This window comes from Anomalospiza imberbis, chromosome 2 (assembly GCF_031753505.1).
Source record: "Anomalospiza imberbis isolate Cuckoo-Finch-1a 21T00152 chromosome 2, ASM3175350v1, whole genome shotgun sequence".
Classification (NCBI taxonomy): Eukaryota; Metazoa; Chordata; class Aves; order Passeriformes; family Viduidae; genus Anomalospiza; species Anomalospiza imberbis.
The window spans coordinates 83224643-83243671 of NC_089682.1; the positions used below are offsets into that span (position 1 = coordinate 83224643).

The 19029-nt window shown below is 40.2% G+C and overlaps 2 protein-coding genes across 4 annotated transcripts in view; one reads left to right on the top strand and one right to left on the bottom strand.

Annotated features, from left to right (window-relative positions):
- Positions 1-19029, bottom strand: part of LOC137469404 (phosphatidylinositol 3,4,5-trisphosphate 3-phosphatase TPTE2-like) — a 267328-nt gene that overhangs the window by 108692 nt on the left and 139607 nt on the right. The gene's annotated exons all lie outside the window — the stretch shown is intronic.
- On the top strand, positions 445-18826 carry NEK3 (NIMA related kinase 3). Of its 2 annotated transcripts, XM_068182085.1 has the most exons (15): positions 447-820; positions 1627-1720; positions 1950-2047; positions 3072-3155; positions 3759-3826; positions 3945-4031; positions 5072-5126; positions 6711-6911; positions 7251-7320; positions 14567-14613; positions 15492-15591; positions 16027-16149; positions 17153-17287; positions 17940-18066; positions 18645-18825. In XM_068182085.1, exons 1-15 carry the CDS (start codon positions 704-706, stop codon positions 18709-18711), a joined length of 1473 nt encoding a protein of 490 aa, XP_068038186.1. In that variant the 5' UTR covers positions 447-703; the 3' UTR covers positions 18712-18825. The 2 variants fall into 2 exon arrangements, with proteins under 2 accessions (XP_068038187.1, XP_068038186.1); XM_068182086.1 differs by lacking the exon at positions 6711-6911 and having other exon boundaries at positions 445-820; positions 18645-18826.

The following is a 19029-nucleotide window of genomic DNA, read 5'->3' on the forward strand; positions in this document are numbered from 1 at the left end:
ATTAGAAAGCATCTATTTACTGAGAGGGCTGTTGAGCATTGGAACAGAATTCTTAGGGAGGTGGTTAATGCCTAAAGCTGTTAGTGTTCAAGAAACATTGTCATGATGCCATTGTCACGCTAGTTTAACTTCTGGTCACCCCTCGAGTGGTCAGGCAGTTGCACTAGATGACCATTGTAAGTCCCTTGCAATTAAAATATTTTACTCTGTATCTTCCAGTTCTTGAAGTCTTTGCACAGTAACTTTTACCAATTTGATATTGCTTATGCTGTTTTAGGTGAGAATTGTCACTGGAAGCTTTACACTTGATGTTTCTAATATTATGCCTGTGAGTTTTCTTTAGTGTTACAAAACCACCTGCAGGAGTGCAGGTAACAAAAAGAAGATGCATAGTCATAAGTGTATAACTGATCTTTTCGAAGAGATTGAGCATTTTAAATTAAAAAATGCAGAAATAGTACTATAATGTTTCAAGTTTTACTTTCTGGAGGCCTCATCTTTAGTAAAATCAAGGCAACAGTGCAGGGAAGTGTGTCATAGTAATGCTGGACAGTTACATACCCACATTTGTCACTTTTTCTTGTTATTTTGTTTGTTATGCAGGTTATATTAAGAGAAAATTTTAAAATGTGTTAAGGTCATGACAAAGTTTAGAAGATAATCCTGTGAATGAAGAGAAGTGTTGGAACTGGATTTATAAAGAATGGAAGGATACAACATGTTGAAAGTACTAGGAGAGGGATCCTTTGGCAGAGCTCTCCTAGTTCATCATAGAATCAGTGACCAGAAGTATGTAATGAAGGAAATAAGGCTTCCAATGGTAAGTGTGACACAAACATCACCTCATCCACCACTTAAAAAAATAAAATTAAAAAATCCTAATTCTGGGTGTATTTTTGAAATACTGGGCAGTTTCTCTGAGAGTTTTGTGTATTAGACAGGTGTGTGGTATGGTTACTGTATAACTACATCTTGAGCTGATGATGTTGGTACTAAGTGAAGTACATGGTTGGATATTGGGATTTTGGGAAATGTAGCAGGTCTGAAGATGCTTAGAATGAAATCCCTGTTCCCACTGATGCCCGTGGCTTCAATGGCCATTGATTTCACTAAAATGCAAATTTCATCTTCAATGTCTAATGAGGAAATTAGTGTTGTATCACTGCTGGTAATCACCTATTTGTGTTAACATTCTCTGCACTCAGCTAAGCTAAAAGTCACAAAATGGGAGGCACTGGCTTTCTGTGGCCAAAGCTCAGCAAGACCTGGGCACTTGGCTTTATATTGATTTCATGCAGACTATCAGCTGTTTCAAAGTCAGTGTGTGCTGCTTTGTTATATAGTTTTGCACATTTAAAATAGAAAATTTCATTAATTGAAATAGGAAAAGATTCTCTCAAATTAAAAAAAAAAAATCCACAACAAAATACCAAATGCCCAAAAACCCAAAAAAGTCTTCAGCTAGTAATAAACCATAGATTAAAAAGATGGAGCTTTTAAAGTTTCTAAATTACTTAAAATAACTGAAGAACAATTCTTAAAAATGTTTTTCTTTGGAAAGTGAGGCACTTTAGACGTGAAAATTTGCTAGTGTGAAATTTATAGTAAGTGTGTTTATATTTTCAGTCTTCATCTGGTGTAGAGAATTCTAGGAAGGAAGCTGTTCTTTTAGCTAAAATGAAACATCCAAATATCGTTGCCTTTAAAGAATCATTTGAAGGTAAGTATAAAAAATTTAAATTGCTTCATTTGTTTGAAGTCACATACTCCTCAGGGATTGAGATTACTTTTTTTTTGTTTATAGTATGTATTATAAACAAAATACATGTTTATTGTAACATAACACATAGAATGTTGTTGGAGCTTCCTGGTAAAAAGTATTATATATAATAAAAAAATATATCCTGCTATTGAAAATACTAATTATTCTTAAATTACCAAAAATTTAGCTGATGGACATCTGTATATAGTGATGGAATATTGTGACGATGGAGATCTAATGCAAAAGATTAAACACCAAGGAGGAAATTTGTTCCCTGAAGACAAGGTAAGAAAAGACATTGTTTTGAACCAAGGGGGCTAGGAATCCTTTTCCATGTAAACTGAAGCATGCTGCATAAACCAAATTAGAGATATGCAAACATCTTGGTGAAACAAAATCGTTTACAGATACAATTGGAGAATTGCCTTTTTTATAGTTTCCAGCAGATCAGGACAGGAATTGGAAGGGAATAAAAAAAGAAATTGCTACTTGTATCTGAAAATTTTTCACATAGTGTGAAAACAGTCATGGTTGAATGCAATTAAGTAGGAATTTTGCACAACAATTCAGGCAGAATTTTAAAGCATAGTAAGAGTACTGCAAATGGAAAGTGAACAAACCATTCTGGGAAGATAAATAAAGCTAACCAGGAGAATAAATGCCTGCTTTTTATGTAGCAATTAAACCATTTAGTTTAAACCATTCAGCATGTGCTAACTTTTACCAGAGAAGCCAGAGAAGCTATAAAATTACTTAGGAGAAGGTTCAAAATAGAAGCTACTTCCTGCTACAGTTAGGAGCTTCACCTTTGTTAAAGTGAAAGGACCAGGAACCTCAACTAATTGAATATTTAGATTTTTTATGACCTTTAAGAGTTTTCTTTAGTACTTAGAAAGGAACACATTTCCTTTTAGAAACAGTACATTATTTCCATGTGAGTTTTGGTTTTGATTGTTATTTGGTGCTTTGGGGTTTTTTTTTATTTGCCAATTTACTGTGTAACTTTAGTTAACTTGTTTATAAAATGACCACCAGCTAAAGCTTCAGGTAGCGGTTCCCCATCTTCATTATTGCTATGTGTTATTAGAGCTTTTTGGACACAGGTAATAAATATTCCTTCTGCCATGTTAAAGTATAATCTCTTTTAAAGAACTCAGTCTTTCATGCTGGTTGGAGGTTATTATGCTGGAGTTTTAATGCCCAAATGTTCTGAATATGCTTTTGTTTTCCTCATTTTTTTTAATCTATTAGTAAAGCATTCATTATATTGAGCCTTGAGCTGTTGTAACTCTTAGCTACTCTTTTTCAGATCCTTCACTGGTTTGTGCAGATGTGCCTGGCTGTGAAGCACATCCATGATAAACGTGTGCTGCACAGGGATATAAAATCCAAGGTGAACAGACCAAGTTTTGTTGCCATTAATAAACTCTCCTGTATGCAAAAGTTAAACCCTCTCTTTCGTAATTTGCTGTGACTGCTAAGTTCTGTGGTTTTTATCTAGGCCTAAGAATATAATATAAATGAAATTGTTGAGTGCAGGGGATGATGTAATACTGTGGGTGTAAACATCATCTAAGTATAGCTATATCCTTGATATCCACACTGCTTATAGCACCAATTGCTTGTGACACTGCATATTACTTAAAAGAACTACAGAACTATAAAAAAGTGTATGGATTTTGCAGTTTGCAAATATCTTCCCTCGCAATTTTTTCTTTTTCTCTCTTCCCTATCAGAAAGAGGGAAATTCAGAAGAAAGTGGACCCTTTATTTGAATATAGCATATAGATTAAGACAGTTTTAAGTTGTGATTCTTCCTCTGCTACTGATGCTGGGACCTTAGGCCCACAAAGCCTTTCTGTTTTGGTAGAAGTATTATGAAATACAAAGACAAAATATCAGAAGTGGTTATGGCTGTGTTTTCTGTATATCCAAACTGCAGAAATGATTCATTGAAGAATATTTAAATATGTTTATCTTTGCTCTTGAAATGCAGAATGTCTTCCTCACTCAAAGTGGAAAAGTCAAGTTGGGAGATTTTGGATCTGCGCGCCTTCTTGCACAGTATGTGGACATCCCAAATGATCTCAGTGGTGTCAAGTTTTATTTTACCATTGACAAACAGTGCAGAGTTCATAAATTATTACTTTTCACCTGGCATTTTTTCTTTGTCGTTTCATAGTCCAATGTCATACGCTTGCACCTATGTGGGAACTCCTTATTATGTACCTCCAGAAATATGGGAAAGTCTGCCATACAACAACAAAAGGTACTTGTGTTTTCAGTGGTCACAAATAATGCCATACTGATGGATGGGGGTTTTTTATTGCTATCTCAATCTGGCCATGTGTCTTATCCATACTTGTTTCAGAGGAGACACTGAGCTGATGAAAATTTACAAAGAGGTAATTACATTTCTTTTAAAATTATAGTGCATAAATTCCTCTTTTCTTAGGTAGCTGAGAGCACAGTATCTTTAGTCCTAGAAGTCTGAAAAACAGTGTGCAGACCTCTGTGTGTTTGGTAAATACATACATACTTCTGTGTATGTTTGTAAGGGTGTATATATCTACAAACATAGGTATGTGTTTGCATCTTTTTGCTGGTCTTATTTTTTTGGGGGATGGTTGTTTGGATGATGGGTGGTGGATGATTTTTTAACTTCTTCATGCCAGTCTTGATAATTTAAGGATAATGGCACAGAATGGATTACTTAGATTTGCAGCCCCAGTTACTCTGGTCCTTACGCAAGAACTGTGATTAATTTTCCAGGGTAGGTAAGAAACCTTTTATAGATCAAGTTGTTTCCTGCTCTTCTTGCAAGAAAGGCTTCTCTTGCTTCTTGTGCAAATGGCAGTACTCACTTTTGGTGGAAAATGATGGGTTTTTTTTCTCAGTAGGAGAATTCTTTTTGACAGGGCCAGAATTTCAGCTCTCAGAATTAGGATTATGTGGCTGCCATTTGCAGCCATCAATAACATGGCCATTAAGGGCCATAGAAAACAAAGGCTTTGAAGTGCAGAAGGATAAATATTGTTGGAGCAAATTTCTTAAGAGACATCCTAGGAATAAAAAGCCAACTACAACTGTATGACAGTCATCTTTTTTACATCAGGGTAGGTTAAAATAAGCAAGAACATTTCCACAGGAGAGGTTAAACACAAAATTATATTGTCTTTTATGGTTGCTTACATTTATTCTTAGCTTATTCAGTTCAGTTATGTACACAGATTAAATCTCACACTTTTAAGCAAGATACTAAATTGTAACTTCTGGCTCAAATTTTTTCATTTCTCTCTATATCTACAGTGATATATGGTCTCTGGGGTGTATTCTGTATGAGCTGTGCACTCTAAAACACCCGGTAAGTACAGCTTTATTGCCATGAGAAAGGTTTTGAAATTCCTTGAAACTTAATTAGCAGTTAGCTGTACAATAGAATTGACTGAAGTGCTTGCTGCTGCTTCCAAAAGAGGGAAGTATTGCTCCACCCTTCCTGTGCCTCCTCCACTGTATGCTTCTGTTTCATCAGTTCTTAGGATCTACTGGACCCTTCTGTAGAAGACTCTATTTTCAAATTTGTTAGAAAACAATTGGGTTTTTTAATTGGTTAATTTTCATCAATATCAGTGAGGTGATCTGGGCGTATTGAGTTCAGCAGCTGCCAGGCTGATTGCAGATACCAGCAGTTGCAAGAGCATTGCATTTTACAGCATCAAGATAATCCCAGGACATAGTGACAAAGACACTCAAAATCTTTGCTAATGAAAATATACTGAGTGCAAGTATAGCAAAATATAATAAGCAATAAGCATTTTTGTCGCTTGCATCAGAGATACACCTTTGCTTATTCTTCAAATTAAATAAATCACTGTCCAAGCACCATTTTCCTGTTGGAACAGTGGAGACCTTGATGAATAATTCTGTCTTTCTGTCATTTCTGGGACACTTGTCTTTTACAGTGTTGTTGCTGTGTTTCTTATGTGTTAACATCCTCTGGCTTCTCTGTACAGACACGTAGGTAAAATGAGAGCCCTTATTAGGATATGTTTGTTTTGGAAGAAAGTAGGATCCTAATTGAGAGTCATTTTGTTTTAGTTTTTTATAAGCAGCAGTTTGCTTTCATTGAGCTAATACTGTATCTTGAAATTAAAGAACCACAGAATATTCTGAGTTGGAAAGGACCCACAAGTATCACCAAAGTCCCAGCTCCTGACCCTGCAAAGGACAGGCCTAAGAATGACACAAATGCCTGAGATCATTGTTCACGTCCTGTGTATCAGCAAAAGGTTCTCCACAGCTGCAAGTGCTAACTGTGCAAGAGTATAGAAGCTTACACTGATGTGACCGAGTGATAAGGGAGCCTGTGCATAGGGATGTGTTAGCCTAAGTAGATCTGTGGCAAGTCTTTGGCAGTGTCGCAGCTATTGAGGCAGAACTCAGAGCTGGGGTTCCAAGGAAGGGAATATTCTTCCCTTATTAGCAGTGTTGAAAGGTTATGTGTCTGGTTTGATGTAATGGTCATGTATGTTCTTGCATAATCTATCAGAGTTGATACAAAAACATGACACTCCATGGGTGCTTGGCACCCTGCAGCCAAGCTAGTGGGGTGTAATCAAAGGAAACTTCCTGCATGGGAGCTAGAAGTTCTCAGACATTAGATTTGCAAGAGGATGTTTGTACCTTTACAGGCTACTTTTGATGATTTTTTTAAAATCCAAGTCTTCATATTTCCGAGCTTATTGTTTCACTCTTGCAGTTCGAGTCTGATCTCAAGTATATGAATTGATGAATTTGATTTGTATATAAATAAAATTCAAACAATCATAAATTTATAGGAGGAGTTCCTATCTACTTTTCTGTTGTAGAAGTTATCTTAAATTAATGCAGCTACTTTTTACCTTATGCTTGAACTCTGTGCTCTAATATTATTTTATTTTTAATGCAGTTTCAAGCCAACAGCTGGAAACATCTCATCCTTAAGATATGCAAAGGGTCCTACGATCCACTTCCATCTCACTATTCCTATGAGCTTCATTACTTAATAAAACAGATGTTTAAGAGAAATCCCCAGAATCGTCCATCAGCCAGTACTATTCTTGCAAGAGGTTGCCTGACCAAACTTGTGAAAAATTGTTTGCCTTCTGAGGTGTGGTGTATTCTTTGTCTCTAGATTTAAGCAGTATTATCTACATTTTGGATACTAAATCCTTTTCATATGTAGTTTGTTAGTGTAAAACTATAAAATGTAGTGTTGTGTAGGTCCTACTCTAGAATACATACAGTTGTAGATGTATCAGAAAACCTGAGTTTTTAAAAGTGTCTCTTTTGAAAATTGAAGTTGGATATTGACCTGATGCTAATAAAATTAGATATTGTTAGCTGGAACAGTGCACTTGTATAGTGAATCTATATTTAACAAATAGTATATGCAATAATTTGAAGTTTAAAACTATACAGTACTTGCATCTCTTCATACACATTTCAGATTGCAAACGAGTTTGAGCAGATATTAAAGGAAACCAAGAAACCTGAAGGCAATGCAGCAAGACAAAAGGGTAAGTCAGTAACATTTTTGTTCATGTAAGGAATGACAAAATGAGTAGGAAATATAAGATCGTAATTACAGCTATGAAACATTAGCATTATATGTCCAAATCTACTTTTAATTATTTCAAAATCTAATATTATTGAACTTACATGGAAAAATGCTTGAATGGTGTAAATTATATTCCACCATAAGTGGAGTGCAAAGCTGCAATATATGTATTGTAAGTCTTAAAACTTGTGCTGGAAATAAACTTTTCAGTTTTAGAATCAGCTTAAAAAAACCTTTTAACAGTGGCATGTATTTTAAATATGACTGTCTTGGTTTAGGACAAATTAGGGGAAAATCTCCGAAGGAGCCCCTTAAAGGAAACAAACCCCCACAACTCCTCCCCCCTCCCCACTGCCGGGTTCGGGAGGAATTTCCTCGGAGGATAAGTGGAAAAAACTTGTTTATTAAGCAAGAGCAAAAAAAACACTCCCCAACACAAGAAAAAACAGCCCGAGATGACAACAAACATTTTCACCAGTCCGAGAGAGACCGAACGGCTTGGGCAGTCTCAGTGCTGAGGAGGGTGCTGAGCTTTTCTGTAGTGCAGACTCCGGAGGAGTTCCTTGACGTTCCCGAATCAAGGTCCGAAGCAGGTCCGATGTCTTCAGGGAAGGGGAGGAAGGAAGGGAAAAACAAAAATAGAAAAATGGCAAAATAAGGCAAGCAAAGAAAAAACAAAAAAAGCAAGCAAGCAGAGCAAGCGAAGCAGGCCTAAAGCTAGCAGCAGCAAGCCATAGCAAGCAGCCGGGGGAGGGACACGGCTATAGACAAAACAAACTGAGAGCACGGGAACAGGAATACACGATTGGGATACAAAGCATGAAAATGTCCTGTCACCCCAGGACATTCCACCCCTTATCCCATATCGTGAACATGTTAATGAACACAATGTAAAACCTTTCATCTCACGTGCTCAAACCTTCCACACTTAACACATTTCCTTCCATCTTACTTGCTCAGACCTTTGACACTTTCACGTTTCCTTCTGTCTCATGTCTGTATGATGTAACGTACAGACAATGGTGGTAACGTTCAGCAAATAATGATATCATCCCACAATCAGATCTCCCTGAGGTACACAACGGGTTGTCCCATCTTTCTGCATTATCCACCAGGTATAACCTGGTCCTTGGGCAAAGACAATCCCACGAATGGGTTTGCCTGTACTCGAAGCAGGATTAATCCATACCGTCTTCCCTAACAAACCTCTGATATGGGCCACTGGGACTTTATCTCCATCGACTATATTAAGGGGCTCAGACTGGGCAGGACCTGCTCGGTTGGTGGAACCTCGAGTGTTAACTAACCAGGTGGCCCTTGCTAAATACTGCTCCCAGTTCTTGAAAGACCCCCCACCCAATGCTTTCAAAGTGGTTTTTAACAATCTATTGTATCTCTCCACTTTACCTGCAGCTGGTGCATGATAGGGGATGTGGTACACCCACTCAATGCCATGTTCCCTAGCCCAGGTGTTAATAAGATTATTTTTAAAATGAGTCCCATTGTCTGACTCAATCCTTTCAGGAGTACCATGCCTCCAAAGGACCTGCTTTTCAAGGCCCAGAATGGTGTTGCGGGCTGTAGCATGAGACACGGGGTAGGTTTCCAACCATCCCGTAGTGGCTTCTACCATGGTTAGTACGTGGCGCTTGCCTTGGCGGGTTTGAGGCAGTGTGATGTAATCAATTTGCCAAGCCTCCCCATACTTGTACTTGGACCACCGCCCCCCATACCAGAGGGGCTTCACCCGCTTAGCCTGCTTAATGGCGGCACACGTCTCACAGTCATGGATAACTTGAGAAATGCTGTCCATGGTTAGATCCACCCCTCGGTCTCGTGCCCACTTATAGGTGGCATCTCTACCCTGGTGGCCTGAGGCATCATGGGCCCATCGTGCTAGGAACAGCTCTCCTTTGTGCTCCCAGTCAAGATCTATCTTCAACTCCCCTATCTTTGCGGCCTGATCTACCTGCTGATTGTTTTGCTGCTCCTCATTAGCCCTGCTTCTGGGGACATGGGCATCTACATGGCGAACCTTCACAGGTAGTTTCTCTAGCCGGGTAGCGATGTCTTTCCATTCTTCAGCAGCCCAAATTGGTTTTCCTCTGCGCTGCCAGTTCGCCTCCTTCCATCTCTTCAGCCATCTCCACAGAGCATTGGCTACCATCCAGGAATCAGTATAAAGGTAAAGTTTTGGCCACTTCTCTGCTTCAGCAATGTTCAGGGCCAATTGAACAGCTTTGAGTTCCGCAAGTTGACTCGATCCACCTTCTCCTTCGATAGCTTGTGCAACTTGTCGTGTGGGGCTCCATACGGTTGCTTTCCACTTCCGGTTCATTCCTACGAGGCGACAGGAACCATCAGTAAAAAGAGCGTAATGTATGTCTTCTGCCGGCAGTTGGTTATATGGTGGAGCTTCTTCGGCACGGGTCACTTGCTCTTCTCCCTCTTCACCAGTGAGCCTGAAGTTTTCACCCTCAGGCCAATTTGTAATTACCTCCAAAATCCCAGGACGATTTAGTTTCCCAATTTGGGCACGCTGTGTGATGAGGGCAATCCACTTGCTCCATGTAGCACTGGTGGCATGGTGGGTGGAGGGAACCTTTCCTCTAAACATCCACCCCAGCACGGGTAGTCGAGGTGCCAGGAAGAGTTGTACTTCAGTACCAATCACCTCTGAAGCAGCTTGGACTCCTTCATAAGCAGCCAAGATTTCCTTCTCCGTTGGGGTGTAGTTACTTTCAGACCCTCTGTAGCTCCGACTCCAGAATCCCAGTGGTCGGCCTCGGGTCTCCTCAGGCACCTTCTGCCAAAGGCTCCAGGACAGGCCATGGTTCCCGGCTGCAGAATAGAGCATGTTCTTCACATCTGGTCCCGTCCTGACTGGGCCAAGGGCTACTGCATGGGCAATTTCCTGCTTGATCTGGGCAAAAGCTTGTTGCTGCTCAGGGCCCCAATGGAAGTCGTTCTTCTTACGAGTAATCGAGTAAAGAGGGCTCACAATCTGACTATACTCAGGAATATGCATCCTCCAGAAACCTATAGCACCTAAGAAAGCTTGTGTTTCCTTCTTATTGGTTGGTGGGGACATAGCTGTGATTTTGTTGATGACATCGGTAGGAATCTGGCGCCGCCCATCTTGCCACTTCACCCCCAGGAACTGGATCTCCCGAGCTGGTCCCTTAACTTTACTTTTCTTAATGGCAAAGCCGGCTTCCAGGAGAATTTGGATGATTTTCTCTCCTTTCTCGAACACTTCTGCTGCTGTGTTTCCCCACACAATGATATCATCAATGTACTGCAAATGTTCTGGAGCCTCACCCTTTTCTAGTGTAGTCTGGATCAGTCCATGACAGATGGTGGGACTGTGCTTCCACCCCTGGGGCAGTCGGTTCCAGGTGTACTGCACGCCCCTCCAGGTGAAAGCAAACTGAGGCCTGCATTCTGTAGCCAGGGGGATGGAGAAAAATGCATTGGCAATATCGATTGTGGCGTACCACTTTGCTGCCTTGGACTCCAGCTCGTACTGGAGTTCCAGCATGTCCGGCACAGCAGCGCTCAGTGGTGGTGTCACTTCATTCAATGCACGGTAATCCACGGTCAATCTCCATTCTCCTTCAGATTTACGTACAGGCCAAATGGGACTGTTGAAAGGTGAGTGGGTTTTACTAACCACCCCTTGGCTCTCTAACTCTCGAATCATCTTGTGAATGGGGATCACAGCATCTCGATTTGTTCGATACTGCCGGCGATGCACTGTCGAGGTGGCAACAGGTACTTGTTGCTCTTCTACCTTCAGGAGTCCTACTGCAGATGGGTTCTCTGACAATCCAGGCAAGGTGTTCAATTTCTTAATGCCCTCTGCCTCCACAGCAGCTATTCCAAAAGCCCACCTGAGTCCCTTAGGGTCTTTGTAGTAGCCACTCCTGAGATAGTCTATGCCTAGAATACACGGAGCCTCGGGGCCAGTCACAATTGGATGTTTGTGCCACTCCTTCCCGGTCAGGCTTACTTCAGCTTCCATCAGAGTCAATTCTTGTGATCCCCCCGTCACCCCGGCAATGGAAATACGTTCTGTTCCCACATGTCCTGAAGGCATTAAGGTACACTGCGAACCAGTATCAACCAAAGCTCTGTATTTCTGTGGCTCTGATGTGCCAGGCCATAGAACCCACACTGTCCAAAAGATTCGATTTTCCCTAACCTCTACCTGGCTAGAGGCAGGGCCCCTCTAAGCCTGGTTATCCTTCTTTCCAGAGACATATGTCTTGGAGGTTCCTTCCAGGGGATCCGACAAATCATCGTCATCATTATGCCTGACAATTCGACTACGGGCAACTGGAGCTGCTTCTCTTTTCTTACCTTCCTTCAATTCACGCACCCGTTGTGCCAGAGCAGCAGTAGACTTCCCATCCCATCTCCTCATGTTTTCTCCAGACTCACGTAAGAAGAACCACAACTCAGCTCGTGGGGTGTACCTTCTCTCCCCAACAATGGAACGTTTGCGTTGGATAGCAGGGCGTCTAATTTGTACAGCTGAGATTTGGAGGAGGTCCTCCTTAATCTCTTCCCTGAGTTTCTTACGACTTTCCTCTATTTTGTCTTCTAATTTCTGCAGTCGTGTTTCCACAGCTGCAATTCTGGCATGAGTCGGGCCATGTACAGCATCCGCATATGCTCGAAGCTTCTTCGCCATATCGAGTACAGTCTCATATACCTCATCCCGCTTCATTATTGCTAGAGCAGAAGCGTATTCAGGTGGCCCAAGTCGCACAAGTTTCCTCCACATTACAGGTGTACACGGTACGAAGTCTGGATTCCTAGTTGTTATGTCATCTGAAAAAATGACCTCTACCACTGCCATCTCCCTCAGGCGTTGGATCCCCTGTTCTATGGTCTTCCACCGTGTCTGCTGAATATAGAGGTCATCTGCACATAGGTATCTTTGTGCTACGCTGTCCAGGACCCGTTCCCAGAGGCTGTGAGGGCTAGCCCCTCTCATCATGCCTTGGTCGATCACAGGATCGTGTGACAGGGATCCCAAATGCCTCGCTTCAGTGCCATCCAGAATGGTAGCCTCCCCTGCTGCATCCCAAAGGCGGACTAGCCAACTAATTATAGATTCATCGGGCTGTCGCCTATAATCCTTCCTTAGGCCTCGAAGGTCCTTCAGGGAGAAGGAATCAATATTGGCTCCGGAATCTGTGCCATTTGGTGTGGTTTCTGATTTTGGTGATGGTCTTTCTCTTGGATCATCATCATCATCCTCCACCCTTCGGTCAGTCTTGCTTTTGCACTTTCCACCTCTTGTATTAGCAGCAACAGCCATTGGTTGAGGCTTACTCTCTGGTTTAACTACTGGCCTGGAGCCTGGGATGTTGGCTGCAGCCTGAGTGACTGGGATAGTAACTAACTTATCTCCCTGTTCCCTTTCCTCTGTCTGCTGCCCTACAGTGTCTAGCAGGGTGCGATAAGCATGTGCCAGGGCCCAGCTCACTGCAATGATCTTTTCCTCCTTAGTGTTACCATGGCACCTCTCTTTCAGGTACTTTACCACCTCAGCTGGATTCTGAATTTGTTCAGATGGAAAGTCCCAGACTATAGGATCAGAAAACTCCTTTAAAATTTGGCCCATATCCTCCCATTTCCCACACCACTCAGGACTCCTCACCCTTGGTTTTACTCCTAAATCAGGAGTCTCACCAGCCCCTCTAGAAATTTCAGCCTTCATCTTATATAAACTGCAGACAGTATAAAGAAAGCTTACTAAATTAAATGCTAGAAAGATGGTGTCCTTGGCAGTCAGGGAGAACCAAACATTTTCTAATAGAGATGTAAATAATTCAGAGGAGAAGAAGGAAAGCAAAGGCTGAAAAGCCTCCTCCCCTGCTTCTCCCCTAACAAACTGAGTACACAGCCACAACCACGAACCATACATTCCTGGAACCGATAACAACATTTTTATAAACCTCTTGCAAATCATCACAACCAAGCCCAACCCGATAAATATTCTGGTTAGTGCCCCTCTGCTACAAAAGCTACGCATTAGGGACAATACCGGAGCTATTTCTGGATAAGAAAATAAACCTAGGGACCACAAAGGTATTAAAACTTCAAAAAACCCTAATGACCAGAAATAGAGGCAGGCTTTCAATCCAAATGACATTATAACTTCAAAAACAGACATACCAATGTACCCACGAAACAATTGAGACCAAAATATTATTTAGAATGAAGTTTTTTCCACTTTGTCTGGTCGATTTCCCCGTACGGGCCACCAAAGAATATATTGTCCTGGTTTAGGACAAATTAGGGGAAAATCTCCGAAGGAGCCCCTTAAATGAAACAAACCCCCACAACTCCTCCCCCCTCCCCACTGCCGGGTTCGGGAGGAATTTCCTCGGAGGATAAGTGGAAAAAACTTGTTTATTAAGCAAGAGCAAAAAAAAACACTCCCCAACACAAGAAAAAACAGCCCGAGATGACAACAAACGTTTTCACCAGTCCGAGAGAGACCGAACGGCTTGGGCAGTCTCAGTGCTGAGGAGGGTGCTGAGCTTCTCTGTAGTGCAGACTCCGGAGGAGTTCCTTGACGTTCCCGAATCAAGGTCCGAAGCAGGTCCGATGTCTTCAGGGAAGGGGAGGAAGGAAGGGAAAAACAAAAATAGAAAAATGGCAAAATAAGGCAAGCAAAGAAAAAACAAAAAAAGCAAGCAAGCAGAGCAAGCGAAGCAGGCCTAAAGCTAGCAGCAGCAAGCCATAGCAAGCAGCCGGGGGAGGGACACGGCTATAGACAAAACAAACTGAGAGCACGGGAACAGGAATACACGATTGGGATACAAAGCATGAAAATGTCCTGTCACCCCAGGACAATGACAGTTCTTTCTTTCCCAGAGTATGGTGAAGCAAGTTATGTTCATTGTTTGATTTTTCGAGAGAGAATGTTGGACTTTTTTCTTCTGCATAAATTTAGCTACACCACAATTAGTGCCCATTTGGAAGGGAATAGTAGCAGGACTCTGTTGAGAATGAGCTGCGTTGTCAGAAGTGAGAAGAAGCTGTGTCAGAAGTGTGAGGAAGCTGTCACATAATTGTCATTGCTTGGTTCAGAAGCATTGCTGTCATACTTCTGGAATACCACTTTACTATAAATGTTTGCTAAAGGTGTTAACTCTTGGATTAACTCGTGTTTGTTAATGTGTCAGGTCATGTCATGGCTGGTGGAAGCTCAAACAATAAGACAGAAAATAGAGTAAGTATTCAAATATAAATATAACATTTAGTAATTTAGAATATTCTGTATTATAGAAAAGTTTTTACAGAAAATTATTCCTGTGCTAAACCATAAATCAGCCTATTAGTGTTCAAATTGCAGTTTTCCTGTGTATTTCCCACCACACTAACTTTTTGATTCTTCCCATGTTTAGTTTAGTTCCAAAGTGGGTTATTTTATAACCCTGTCAACACAAAACCCAAAAAAAAAAAACTTGTCTATTTTTTTTTTTTTATATACTGCAAAAGATTATCCATTTTCTTTGCTTTTGGGACACATTCAGAACTGGCTGCTGTGGAAACAGTCTAGTCTGGACATAGTTCTCACCCGGTTTTAGGGCACATATGAGATTTCAGGAGAGAAGAATTAAGTCACAGGTGGCCAAGATGTCCCCTATGGGTACATTACCATAGCCTGACTCAGCCATATTCAGTATATTTTTAAAAAGCATGTTGCCCTGGGGCTTATTTTATTTTCTTTTCATAGACCTGTCAATCTGAGAAGTTTAATATTTGGGTGCATCTTGTTTTGCTTGGGAATGTAGATAATTTGTATTGTTTGTGTTCTTAAATGTAAAATAACCCCAAATGATAAATGACATCAAATAACTACCTATGTGCTTAGCTTCAGAATCTGAGGTTATCTGTCTTGGGCACTCAGTGTGACATATAGTGCAATAACAGGTAGTGTGTAATTGCAGTTGGCTCCACAATGTTAGTGGTTTAGTTTTCAAACTTTCCAGTCTTTAGGCCAGGTATTTTATAGCAAAACTGAAATAATTAATGCCATGTTGATATGACTGCTTTGTCTTCCTTGAAACAAGGATAATAATTAATACAGTCTTTACTCTTTTAAAGCAAAGGAAAGATGAAAGTAGCAAGCATAGCCCCTTAGAAAGGAAAAATGCTGAGGGTTTGAGTGAAGGCACAAGGGAACAAAGGAAAACTTATCAAGAGGGTAAGTTTTACAGTTTTAAGGCTGATGCACTTCCTCCTGTGTACTGGTATCTACATGTCAGTGATACAGCCATTTAAATAAGTGGCTCAAACTAGTCTTAGGTAACTCAAGACAAGAAAACCATGCCACCATCAGTTCCTTCTGCAAGTACATTGATTCATACTGCTCATCTGAGATTAAAAAAAAAACAAAGTAAAAATTCTCTTGTCAAAGTAATAAAAAATGACTTTGAAAACATTTGGAATAGAATAAATGTATGGGGAACACTTTCTAGTTGAGATTTGCACCCATAGAATCAAACATCGCTGCTAGATAAGTGATTCTTAGTGCTACTTTGCTTGGACAGGGCAGTCTGGACGTGGAATCAAGTTCGATGCTGGTTATCATGCGGGTTTTTTGTTACAATTATCATATCAGCTTCTGCTGTCCTCCCAGGAAGTACTGATCTGTCACATGCCCACAGAAGGCAATGGGAAAAGAGGATATCCCATACTGTGCTGGATGTCCTGGAAAATGCGTCCTTGCTTTCTTCCAGTTTTACACCTGAAGAGACAGAAAGTAAGATTTAATTAAATGTGCTTTTAATTCAAGTAATGTCAGTGATTCTTTACAGATTTTAAAAGCCAAAACTTTACACAGCATGTTTAAAATTATGTTAAAATATATTTCATTAACAAACAATCAAAAAGTTCACTGTGCTTTGTGTTTTTGTGTGACAGGAAGATTGCAAAGAACGATGAAACTGACAGATAACATTAGCAACCGTAAAATTATAATAATCACTAAGAAATTATTCTGGAGTCCTCCATTTAATACATCATTTGTGGAGGTAGCAGTGAGGAATTCATTTGGTGCAGAATGCAACCATCTGTCTTTTAAGTACCGCATACTATTGGGAGCATAAAACATCTACACCTCTACTTCTGTTATGATTTAACATACAGGTTAAGGCCAGTGACAAGAACTATCAATGATGTACCTCAGATGTGAGGCAGAGACTTTTCTTTCTTTTGATTAAAACACTTAAACCTGAGAAAGGTTTCAATTTTAAAATGCCCCTCACTGATGCAGTTGTTGTAATTATTTAATATGATTCTGGAGATGTGTTCTAGGTAAATGTGAACAAATGCTGTGGAAATAAATAATCAAGATATGAGTAGTCAGAAAATTCCCAAGCTGCGGTAGGAATGTTATATGATAGTTATGCACAGGGCAAGGGGAGTGGACAGAGGAATGTATGTATTTAAGTGTTCTTCTATTAAAAGGCACAGAAGCAGCCTCAGGCTTCATTGTGAGATTTGCAGAGCCACCACATAAACTTGATGAGACACAGGCTCCTCACACCCCTCGGCCAGCTCCTGTGGGCTCCCTGGCCACAAGGAGGTTCCACTGTTTCTTCAGTTTGTTAAGAGGACAGTGGTGTGGCAGATGGAGTTATCTAGACTCTTTTCTTCCTGTTTCTTCCTGTTTCTCATTTGTCTCTTGAATGTGACTTTGAATGTAATCCACACTGCTAATGCAATTTGATGTAAATAGCATTCATGAATGATTTTATACCCAGGTGGTGGTGTTATAAACTACAATGAAAATAGGCCACGGAAGCAGTGGAACAAGGAACCCCCTCAGATCCTGATGGACATGCTCAGCAATGCAGATGTCAGCTTAGCATTTAAAACATACACAATTTATACACCAGGTAAATCCCCATTTTCTGGACAAACATTTTTGCAAACAGGTTTATTAATAAAGGCTTTTTCTTTTTTTTTCATACATAGCTCCTATGTATACAGACCATGCACCTGAGTTCATATCACAACAGGCTAGCTTTTGGGTATTTTTAAGTTTACGAAATGAAACGTGGACTTTAAAAAGGAAAGTTTAGAATTCAGGAGTGATTGTACATCTCCACTACAGCTCTTCATGATGGACTTTCACTTGCAGCTCAACAGCTGAATGAGATTGTGACAAAACACAGACACCTGCTATGTGCTCCCTCCCAGTGAGCTGTGTGGTGTGTGTGTTAGGGAGATGCAGGAAATGCACTGTAGCCCCATCAGGTAAAGCCCCCCTCACTCAGGCAGTGGTGCCCCGGTTTGAGAGCAGGATGGTCAGATGGCACAGCTGAAGGCAGCTGCAGTCTACAGATGTGCACAGCCACAGTCACAAATACTTGCTCTGCACTTCAGTTGCCTTATTAGTTTATCTTCCCACATAAAATAGGTAACAACTTATCCTGGAATCTGCTGCAAACTGGGGATGAATTAGACTATTTTGTATTTATACTCTTTATAGTTTTACTTTAAAAATTAAAATATTTTGATGACATTTTAATTTTTATATTTTCAAAGCTTCTGAAAACATATTAAGAGGTCCACTTTCTGATGAAAGCGAAGCATCTGATGAAGTAGATGGTGAACATGAAGCTGTTGTCATAGATTCTGAGAGACTTGAACCTAGATCTGATGAAGATGACACGTAAGTTGAAGTGATGTCCTTACATTTATGTTTTCTTTGGTTTCTCAGAGATTTTTCCATAACAACATTCCCCTGAAAAAAATAGTATTTTTCTCAGCATCTAAATTCATCCCTCTCTAACATAATGAAATTGAAATTTAGTAGCATTTGATATCTTACAATGTATGAACAAAAATGCTGTGATTTTTGGACGTGTGTGTATTTTGGGGGTTGTTCTTAGATTCTCAGAATCTCAGTTTGTGTCACTGTTTATTTTTGGGGCATCTAGAGATGACCACCTAGGCCTGTATTGCTGCAGTTCAGCTGCTGGCTGCCAATTATCAACACATTTGCAGTCTCTTAATATATTAATTTGTCTTTGCTTTTAATTAAACTTACTTTTGTAAATTCCATAGAGAATCATAAAGAACCATGTTGGTTCTTTAATCACAGTGGTGCAGGAAGTAAGTCTGTTGTGCTGATATTTTTAACATAATTTATCCTAATTACAGGGTATTTTTTGGGGGGGAAAAGTAATTAAAGATTTATAAAGTTGTATTTTGCTTCTCAAAATAACATTTTTTAAAATTTATTTTTAGGGACTTTGAGGAAGATGACCCAGACTGGGTGTCAGAACTGCAAATGGTATTGAAACAGAGTGACTGAAAACCCGAATTCACCTGAGATGAGTAAAGTTAGGGGTGCTGGTATCCAAGTTGTTGTTAATAGCTGGTTATTCATTAAATAACTTTAGTAAAAAAAAAAAAAAAAAACAAAACTGAGTGGGTATGTTTTCTGTATAACAAAACCAAAGATGGAAAATGCACAATAAACTTTTTTAGAAAGAACACTTGCAGATAGCTAAACAAGTCCATGTATTAAATATGTTTGGAATTGGTAATAGCTTTGCAGAAATGTTCAGTCAAATTATAGCATTGTTCAAATTGTCCTTTTGTCATATTTCAAGGAGATGGTGTAGCACTC

Excerpts from the sequence above, each read along its gene's own strand:
- NEK3 (XM_068182085.1), top strand. The coding sequence starts at position 704 with ATGGAAGGATACAACATGTTGAAAGTACTAGGAGAGGGATCCTTTGGC. Across the intron at positions 5,127-6,710 it reads TGTGCACTCTAAAACACCCG|TTTCAAGCCAACAGCTGGAA; the intron begins GTAAGTACAGCT and ends TTTTTAATGCAG. Across the intron at positions 6,912-7,250 it reads AAAATTGTTTGCCTTCTGAG|ATTGCAAACGAGTTTGAGCA; the intron begins GTGTGGTGTATT and ends TACACATTTCAG.